Here is a 10045-nt window from a genome sequence, read left to right as displayed (position 1 = left end):
TTGTTTGCCCTAATCTACTCAAGGCAATCTGGTAAATAAATAAATAACAAAGTGGGTAATTAAAATTAATAACAAAATGATTCTTACCCAATTACGGACCTAAGTTTAAATAGCTCAAGATCTTTAAATATAACATAGAATATTATCATTCCGACCCTTCCACAATTTTAACCCAAGCAGGGGGAATGAAGAGAAGTACAGGCATGTTCTTCCATCTCATTCTGGAGGAGAGACGAAGGCCCTAAGAGAAGAATGGTGACTGTTATCTTCCCCTTCAATCTGGAGAAACAGGAGGGTGGAGAGGTCCCAACTTTCCGCACTCCCTCTTCGAATGCAGCAAGACAGCTTTTAAAGATAGATTTCTCTAGTGTCTTTAGTCATCTGCCAAACTCATGTTTCACGACATTTCAACCATTTTTTATTCAATTTCAAAATGGTACGTGATTACAGTCGAGACCTGACCGAGATTTGCCGAGTCGGAACACAAATCCGGTAAATATAAGTATGATTTACAAAAGTTTGATAGCTGCTCAGCGAGTTGAGATTTTTTCCTTCGGTTGTTTCAGGGATTACATGAATGATGAAAATGAGTATGTAACGGGAAAAGCATCTGGGGTTTAGCAGTTGCATACTCATAATTGCTTTCATAAATGCCCAATTTACAGGTTTCGAGTTCCAAGCTCTGCGCTTGTTAATGGTTAAAACTTTGTCAATCAATAGTCATAATAACCTCGCTCTAACTCCGAGACGAAGTTGTCCCGGTTCAGGTCGAACCACACCTGCCGAAACACCTTCACTATCACGTCGTGGAACTCCGACGGATTGAGGGACAGGTAGCAGGCCAGGAGGCTCTCCAGCTCTTCCGGTCGTCCGATTTCCTTCTCCGCGATCATCTCCACCATCGAGTCTCGGAAGTCCTTCTGCGGGTCCACGGAGCTCTTCACCACTGCGAAGCTCTCGAAATCCCTCCCCTTCTTCTGGGCCTCGCTCTCGCTTTCCTTCTTCCGCTTCTTCAATTCTTCCAGAGCTCTTATCCGGCAAATCGTTCTGGGAGAGAACAATTCGCCTTTCGTACTCGGTGTTCTCTGCTTCGGCTTCCTTCTCTGGCCATCACCCTTATATTTGGTCTGTTGGTGGCATTCCTGATTTCCTTGGGTGGTTTTGGTCTTCGGTTTTGGTCTCCTACTATGCTCTGGTCTTTTCAAATTCAGGGGTGGAAATCTATGAAGTTCCTTCTTGAAATCGGGTTTTTCCTGTGATTTTGGGGAGCACGCGGGAGAAGCTATTACAGGGAGATCATGGCGGTCTTCATTCGTGTCTGATTTTCCAGGGAGGGTTGAGGAATCAAACTTCGTTTTGGCGGCCTGGATATATTGCTCCTCCAACAGTCTCTGATCCATTCGACTAGATTCTCCAATGGCGGAATCCTTACTCTTCTTCTCCCACACGGACGTTCGCATTCCCGGGAGAAAATCCAAGTCGGTGGACGAAGCACGCCTCTCTCTGACATCGGCGACGACGACACTTCCAACCTTACGGTACTCAGAACTTTCCGCCTCCGTTGGAAGTCCACCCTCTTTCAGCTCGAAGCTTCGCTTCCTGAAAGAGAAGCGCCAGTAATCCTCTTCCGGCTCCACGAATCCGGTGACATTTTGACCGGTCCTCTCATCAAGAATCTCAGGAGAGAAGGATAGGTTGGAGAAGGAACAAATATGACTACCGCTTTCGGAGAGCCTGGAGGGTCTAAAGCAAACGGGCAAGGAAGAGTTGGAAGGCGACTTACATTTGGTCTTCTGTTTGGTTTTCTCAGGTAGGGAAGGAGGATCTTTGCCGCTCGTCTGTTTGAGTCTGGAGAACCAGGAAACTGGGAAAACGCGAGAGAAGGACAGTATCGGGGATCTCTTTCTTTCCCATCTCATCCTCTCCTTCTTCTTCCTCTTCGAGGGGGCTGGAGCTCCGAATGCAGTAGAAAACTGGCTACGATTGGGAGCGTGAAAACTGACAGCGTAGTGGTGGCTGGAGAGAGAGAGAGAGAGAGAGGGAGGGAGGGAGGGAGGGAGGAGGCGGTTGGAGGGAGGATATGACGGGGCGACGTGAACGTGGGCAGAGGGAGTTGGGGGGTGGGGGGGTATGTGCTGTTGGAGCAGAATCACTCTCGACTATTTCAAAAGGAACGCGCGCCACAAAATCATGTGAGTCGATAACAACTTTTTACCACTTTGCCTCCTCTGATTTATTTTTGCCATATGGAATTGTCCTCAAGAATTGGGGCACCAAGAACCTTCTCTCTCTTTTTACTTTTTCTTAAAATCTTCCGGGGCCCCGTCGTTTTTAATGGCGACGCAGCCCTGAGCCAAAGATTTCGAATGGGGAATCTGTACACGAATCAGAACAAAAAAAAAAAAAAAAAAAAAAAAAAAGCCGTCAGATGGGGAGGGGACCTCTACCCATTTTGTGTCTTCCCTCATCAACTATCACTCTCTACTGTTCACACTCTGTTCCTCTTGTGGACCAGCAGTGCCCCCTTACATAAAATCCATTTTCTTTTTACTCTCCCCCTGCTTTTCACTTTTTACCTTTCCTCACCTACACAGATGCTGAAATTTCCCTTAAAAACCTCCTAGGCTTTGCCTATAATTAAGTTACATATTGCAAGTAACCCAACCTGGCGTTTTGCTTAAGAGCAGTGGTACGTCTCCCCCCGGCCTCCGGCGAATGTGTCGAAAACTGAAAAAGAAGCCGTATCATAATTCCTTCCTTCCTGTTATCTGCAGCGGTGTACCTTCAAGTTCGTCGCCTGTAACATGGTGGGGGCGAGCTTGCCGGGACTTGAATCACATAACATGACAAAGTCTCAACCCCTCCCCTCCACCACTCAACGCTTGAGCCTTCTTATTGTCTCGCCGTACTCGTACTTGTGTTTCCGGTTGCCCCATGATAAACCTCATCAATCTCGAGAATGGAGGTAAACAATGTCGTGCCAGAGGAAGACACGTCGAGTGTGTTTCCCTCCTTAAAGTAAAATCTTCAGACGGCCAACGGAGTGATCATCTCTTTCTCAGATTCCCTGTAACGACCATGGCATCCCCGTTTACTATTCAACTTAAAGTTTGAAACAGTTCTAATTAAGCGCCGATGGCAGATAAACAAACACAAATATATTAAAGTCATCTCTCAGAGGCTGGGAGCAGCTCTCATGACAGGAAGTGGAGCAGTGAGCAGTCCAGTCAATTCCTGAATCCAATTCACCTTGTTTCTCTTTTTGTCCCATCTTGGCTTTTCCTTACATTATCTATGTCGGATCAATTCCACTACCGTATCTCTCTGGGATTCATCCCAGCGGCCCAACCTGTATCTCTTCTCTGCTGCCTAGAGTCTATACTCCCTACGCAACAAAGCCGAAATAGCAACCTTCTTGCAACTTCATAGACTCACAGTTCGTGCTCTTGTTCATGAAATTCACACTCGTCTCAGTTTCTGATCAACGTTGAGGAGAGGGAGGCTCCGAAAGAATAGCTGAAGACTAGGACTGTGCCGGACAAGACGAGACAGGGAGAGAGGGGAGCGACAGAGGTGTTTCCTTTTGGGCCCTCTGTGGCTTCTGCCACAGTTTGCCACGGCAACACATGATGGTGTAATCTAATAAGCCACCGCTAAAAGTATCCTACACTTTAGGCCGGTGTTAAAGGCAGATAATGTGTCATGCGCGGTCAATCTGTCTCACTCAGGGCGGACGGAAATTGTCTGAATCAATTTGTCAAGGCCTCATGGTGATGGGGAATCGACCACTTCCGGGTATTACCCCCTGGGGCAATTCCATTCAAGCTTGTCTAATCACGTTGCTGTTCGGCATGTGATAACAGATCAGTTGATCGGGTTTTAGACTTCTCTAACGTTGTTATTTCAATTGATGGCCGGCGGGGATAGCTCAGTTGGGAGAGCGTCAGACTGAAGATCTGAAGGTCGCGTGTTCGATCCACGCTCACCGCATTTAAAGTTTTTAAATATCAAAGTAAAGGGCCGCATAGCGTCAACCCATTTTTTTAGTTCATTAACGCCCATTTGTAGAAGTTCTATACCCATAGTCTATATTAGACGTAATATGGTGTTCAAGCCCAACCCACATCGTGGGTCGTAGCCTAAAGGCAAGAGATCCGCACGGGCCGCACTAGAAAGCCTGCAGCAGAGGTGGGCCTTTTGGGTACCTTTCACAATAATACAGTTGTGAGAGAGACTTCCTAAAATAAATGAAACCCAGATAACTGACTTGACGACAATGGCAAAAAAACATTAAATTACTAATTGAATTTTTTATCAATTATAATCTAAGGGTCCGTATCTATATACAATCTTATGCTAATTGTATATTCATTATTCTGAATCAATTTTTTTTTATGTGTGATACTAATACATACTCTGTGATGGGTTTGCCTTGCTTAATGCTAATCGATTCTGATTAAATGCGACTGTGGCCTTCGACGTTTGAAAGTCTGCCGGAGCAAATCTTCAAAATTTAAAAATCTTTCGCCGCCTGATGCTTCACCGGTCTGTTTGGTCTCTTTTCGTGGCGGTGGCGGAGCCGATCCTCTTCACACCCCTAAATCCCATTCGTTACCACCTACAAAACCTTTTTTTTTTTTTTCTCTATGTGATTAGATTGGGGTAGATTTTGATCCTGGAGCAATGAGCGTCTGTTTCCCCCGACAGTCAATAATGTCGATCCTCTTGGGTGATCACCATCACCCTTCTGTAACGAGTTTTAGCCGGTGCAGTGTGAACTGCGAAGCGAACCTGAGGGTGTGTACAAAGAAAATTCAAGATCGATGCCATGTGAAATGGCCGTCAAACGCGCTTGTCTGGTAATCTTGCTTGGCTTTAGAACGACATTGGAGGATACATTTACTGCTTTTGTTCTCTGGAAAAAGCAAAGGATGGATACCCACCTGCAGAGACTAATCTTCGTAGAAGAAAAACCGATATAATATAAAAAAAGATAGCCAAAAGCTTTCTGAATGCTCCTTTGTTTTTAACACGGAACCGTCTCTTTCTAAACGAAACAAGTACAGGGAAGAACCGAGTCATTCTTCATCTGAAATTAAAGCTGTAGTACAGGGAAGGCTAGATTCATTGTGGGGTCAAGCGGGTCACGGCCGAGCCTATGCAAGATGGACTCAACCCAAGGCCAAGTCAAGAACATACTAATCTAGTATTAAATCTCGTTCCACCTACCCTTTCCAACCCGCCGTCGTCTCCTCTGACCAGACCATCCGACCCACTTGCCAATTCCCCCACTTTGAATTTAATGAATCGCATTAGTGAGCAATCCATGCTTGGCAGTCTCGCAAGTAAGAATCTACGAAAGAGGGAATTGGAAGTCAAGGCAAGGGGGGGGGGGTAGACAGAGGTTCAAAGAAAAAGCCCCATCAAGTGACAAACATGTCCTAGTCCACGGTCCTGGGAATGTATTGAGGATAGATAGCTTATCATTGACCTCATTTTAGAAAGTAGAGTGACGTGTTATAGTTTTGTTACTTTAATATTTGGATCTGTACCTCATTAATTGTTTATTAACAGTCAAAAACGGATTGATCTTTCGAGGTAATTGAGGTGGAGAGAGACCCACCCTGTGACCCGACCCTCTCGTCACCCATATTGAACTGCTTGGTATAAGAAGAGATGGCTTCAAATTGACACATCCCAACATATTATGCCCGTAAATGGCCGAGTCGCAGGATGAGTCGTACAAATCGTTGGGCGTTCCGTTTTGATTTCGTTCACTCTTTTGGTTTTTCTCTTTTTCAAATGCCGGTGCATTTTCTGGTTATTTTGGCACGACAACGGGATGGAAATGCGAGTCGCCTAGAATTTACGGGTTGAAGCATCTCTGACCAAGCTCCGCGTAGATCCGACAAAGGCAGGAACCTAACTGAAGAAAATAAATAAGAATCGTCTTCTTCGCTCTCCGGACGGTAGAAATTGATGTGCGATGGCTTTCTTTCCTTGTTCACTCTCCTCTTGCGTCTTCCCATGTGAGCCTCAACCACATTAATCAATAATCAAATCTCACGGCTGCGTCAAGCCGTCAAAGTTTGGAATTCCACCCAAACAGAGTCGTTCCGGATGTCATGGCTTTGACCTCTTACATGGCTACATCGGCACGGCTCAATTGTCTATGTTGTGATGGGGCCACAAAGCGCTGACGGGTAGTAAACAATGGGGCGAGCTGCCAAGACGACTCAAAGCCGTGACTTTTGAGGTGGTGAGGGTAAGAAGTAAGAAGAAGCCACAAGGAAAGACCCGGGCGGCAGCTGGAAGCTGACCTCACTTCTCCACGCGGCAATTTCTCAGAAACCCGTGATACCAATTGCAATTTAGTTTCTGATTTAATTCAAATGGGAACTAGGTGAGTCTGACCACGCCTATCTGACTTGATCGGCGGTCCGTCCTTTTTTCCTCCTACTTACGTGCCCAGACACGGTGGCAATGGACGGAAAGAGCAGTTCACGACTCCACAGTTCACCCTCCATCGCGCAATATAAACCCCCTCCACCCCCTCTCTCGCCCTTCAAATCATACCCTCCCTCGTTCCGCTCCATTCCGTCTCATTCTCTCCTCTTCCTCCCCTCCAGATAGCCAAAACCACTTACTTCAGAACAGTTCAAGTCCGTTCAACAGATGGCATCTCACAAGCTCCTGGCTCTCGTCCTTCTTCTTGTCTGCTGCCTCGCTCCTTGTCTACACGCGAGAAAGCTATTGAGCGAAGAGAGCACCAAGAGCGTCCCCTCCTTGGATGCGAGTTTGTTGCTCAGCGCCCTTCCCAAGGGTAAGGTAACCCCTTCGGCGCCTAGCAAAAAGGGCCACGCCATGGTCGTCGGTCAGAAGCTCCTTTCAATGCATTTCTCCAAGATCGACCGGATTCTCAAGTCAGTTCCGAGCCCCGGAGTGGGCCATTAGAGGACGAAAGACGCCACGCTTTCTTTCATCTCTCCTTTTGGATTTATTTTTTCATACGACAGATTTTGGTAGATCTGCCTAGCAGTATTTTGTTTTTTGGATTTCCTTTTTCTTTCTGTTCTGATGACTTAGGCTTTACACTGTATAGTCATGTAATGTACAGAAAGATCCCCGAATTCATTAATTTTACAGCTCCCTTGAGTAGAGGAGAGATACATGAAACACAGAGTGTAATATCACAATTTTGAGAAAAGCGATTGTGTTTCTTCAAGAAAAAGGTTCCCTTTACGATTTGCTTTTGTATGATTCCGTTCATTCAACAATTAAGTAGATAGGACCACTCCTTCCGTCGGTAGCGGTGACGACAGCAGCTGCCGACGATCGGAGAAGGTCAAAAGTATCGCCTGCACAACAGATCCCCCCTCTACGTTGTCTTATTATCGTACTTGATGCTTATATTTGTTCGTCAGTTAATTCACTTAATTCCATCCGTTACATAATAAAAGAAAGTGCAAGCAAGATACTTTCTTCAGAACTTCGCGTTCCCTAAACGCCGGATACATATTCGAGGTCCAATGATTTGGACTCTTTCGTCCCACCCGCACAATCCGACCGTCCTGCGCCATTCAATTTGATGTCGATTTCTAAAATTAGATAGCCGTAGGTGCTTCGCTAGACAATTTCGCGTCAGGTTTACGATTATGGTTGAAGAAATCGGTCAGCAGAGAAGCGTATTCCTTTGTGGTAATCATTGCTTGATGTGTTTTCGGCTTTGAATGCTTATCTTCGAACGAAGTAGTTGGAATTGTTATCGTTAACATTCAACATCATTCGAAACAGAATCAGGTTTTTTTAAGGCATCAAACACGGAGTCGATACTGGAGTCATTGCAAATCCTATTCACTCTCCTCTCGAAACATGCACCATTGGCTACGAAGAGAAAGCGTCTTGTCACTAATGGCATAAGGGTTTCCATCGATTTCATCTCTTTTTGACAAACTTCTTCTGAATCTCTGTTAGAATGGAATGGTGCTCTCACTTCCCCACGATGTAGCTCGTCCAATGACAACGATTTTTTTTTCTTCGAAACTTTATTATTTTCTTCTGCATTGCAGACTACACAGGTTATAATTAAGCTTGCGGAGATCAGGTCATGTACGCAATTGCTCTCCTGCTCATCTAGTGTTTTGTTAGTGGCATTTGCATCAATTCGTATGTCCTTGGAGTTTCTTGTAAATGTCTTGCAGTTGAGTACGATTTCATGAAACATGGAGAACCGAGTAGAATTACAAGGTTTGGATCTTTTCAGGTATCTTGCCAGCCTTACAGAGGACATCTCAGATTTGGCGTCATGCTGAGGTAAACGAGGACGGGGGAGGCGGTGAGCATATAACCTGTTTGAGCCATTATCGCAGAAGTCTCAATTAGGTTAGGTGCCCAACCATGAAACTTACCGACAAAAGGGAAAAGTGAATAATGTACCGATCATCAAAAGGGTGTTTCTGAATCGATCATGGAGGGGCCTCCACTCCACCACAGAGGAAGTTTAGCTTGAAGTCCTCGAGACGCGTGGACGCATGGGTCCTGCTTCTGCAAACTTGTGAAATTCATTCTTTAGAAGCCATTAACGTGTCTGGTGAACTTGTGTCATCTCCCTCCTCTTCTTTCCATGGAGCAGTGTCTCGGGTAACCGTAGCAACACAGGATCGAGTCTTGCCGTAGAAAAAAAAAACATCAAGACGTGCAGTACGTCAAAGAAGAGCTTCAGCATTTCCGTTTTCTGAAAAGGTAATCAACCAACATAGCACACCGACAACAAAGATTGCAATGACTCAAATGTAGAGCATTAAAGGAATACGGTGAATGGTCCCACCCTGCTAGGCCCAAAAGTCGCACTGTGTGGGCCAGTGGAGTAGACTTTGCTTCTCCGAAGAGGATGACGATCCTTCATGTTTTTTTGTGAAATTCCAATGCTGCTTTTTGTGCCTGAGTATCGCAGGCAAGGGTCCCAAAAATCCGTGAATGATGTCCGCTTATAACCTCTCAGTCGGTCCATCTCGCATGTGGTTTGCTCCCTTTCTGCCCCAAAAGTGTTGAGCTTGTACGCGGCCGTCCACGACCGACTGTTTGTTCAAGCGAATGAAGGAGCGACCAACCCACGGAGAGAAAACCAATGCAAGCCCCCCCCGATGGATGAGGGTAAGAGATTTTGATTTAGAAAACGTGAGAGGCGGAGTCGCTGCAGCTTAACTATCAGCGAGTTCGTTGATCTCGTTTTCAGTCAGATATCACGGCAGCAGATCGTATGGAATTTCTACGCATATCTGCAGGTGCGGCTACTTTCCGCTACCAGACCATACACTGGTGTCGTAAGGATGTGATGACCGACGGGAAGGTAACCTAACCTCCATTATTGATCCCCACCAAAATAAACATTACCTCAGCTATTTAACCATGGCGGAAGATGACTGAGATTTGCTGCTCGCAGCTCAGAGAGCCCGTTTTGATCACATCACTTGTTGAACGACAGACATATTTTTCTTTTTACGGATTCCTTGTGTGCCACGTTTTGTTTGTTTATGCCCAGATCTATGCAAAAATCTGGGATGCGTGCCAGAAACAAATTATAATCATCCAGATAATAGAACGACCGACGGGAGTAATTTATACGAGCCCCTTGCGATTAGTTCCAAATCTGGATGATTTATAATTGCAAGCAGCCTTTAAGAAAAGGAATCGGAGTTCTATATTATCGGCACACTCAAGTAGAAGTGCAATTTCCAACTAGTTCCAGTAGAGTCGAGTAACTGCCCTCATCAAATTCAGAAGTCAATTTGTCTTGGATCGGAGGAGATAACGTAAAGAAGCAAAAGCAGTCCTCCTCCCTGCTTAGCCAATCAGACTAATATAAAAAGCCTTCCAAAACTGCTAAAAAACTGGTTCGTTGTGAATGTGAATCTTCGCATGGCAAATTGAGCTTCACAGACGACAAGGCTCCACTAATTTTGGTTTGGGAATTCACACCTTTAGCTTAGTTCCAACAAAAAGTTACGAACGCAAATCTCGAGGTTCAAAAATTGAGCCCATTCGT

General features: G+C 45.5%; 1 protein-coding gene and 1 non-coding gene across 2 annotated transcripts; one reads left to right on the top strand and one right to left on the bottom strand.

The window, feature by feature from the left end:
* Positions 1-457: 457 nt before the first annotated feature.
* Positions 458-2013, bottom strand: LOC137963839 (transcription repressor OFP5-like). The gene has a single exon (XM_068811053.1). It carries the CDS (start codon positions 1917-1919, stop codon positions 714-716), a length of 1206 nt encoding a protein of 401 aa, XP_068667154.1. The 5' UTR covers positions 1920-2013; the 3' UTR covers positions 458-713.
* Positions 2014-3917: 1904 nt separating this feature from the next.
* TRNAF-GAA (transfer RNA phenylalanine (anticodon GAA)) lies at positions 3918-3990 on the top strand. Its single transcript has one exon. It is a non-coding gene; the product is annotated as a tRNA-Phe (tRNA).
* Positions 3991-10045: the final 6055 nt, after the last annotated feature.

Source organism: Aristolochia californica, unplaced genomic scaffold (genome assembly GCF_029961685.1).
Source record: "Aristolochia californica isolate CCGP_79_NKW_82.1479 unplaced genomic scaffold, dmAriCali1.0.hap1 SCAF_4, whole genome shotgun sequence".
In the NCBI taxonomy this organism is placed as follows: Eukaryota; Viridiplantae; Streptophyta; class Magnoliopsida; order Piperales; family Aristolochiaceae; genus Aristolochia; species Aristolochia californica.
The sequence above is the reverse complement of the archived record's forward strand: the minus strand, read 5'-3'. Positions and strand labels throughout refer to the sequence as shown.

What these genes read in the sequence shown, in the direction of transcription:
- LOC137963839 (XM_068811053.1), bottom strand. Translation starts at nt 1,919, where the DNA reads ATGAGATGGGAAAGAAAGAGATCCCCGATACTGTCCTTCTCTCGCGTT.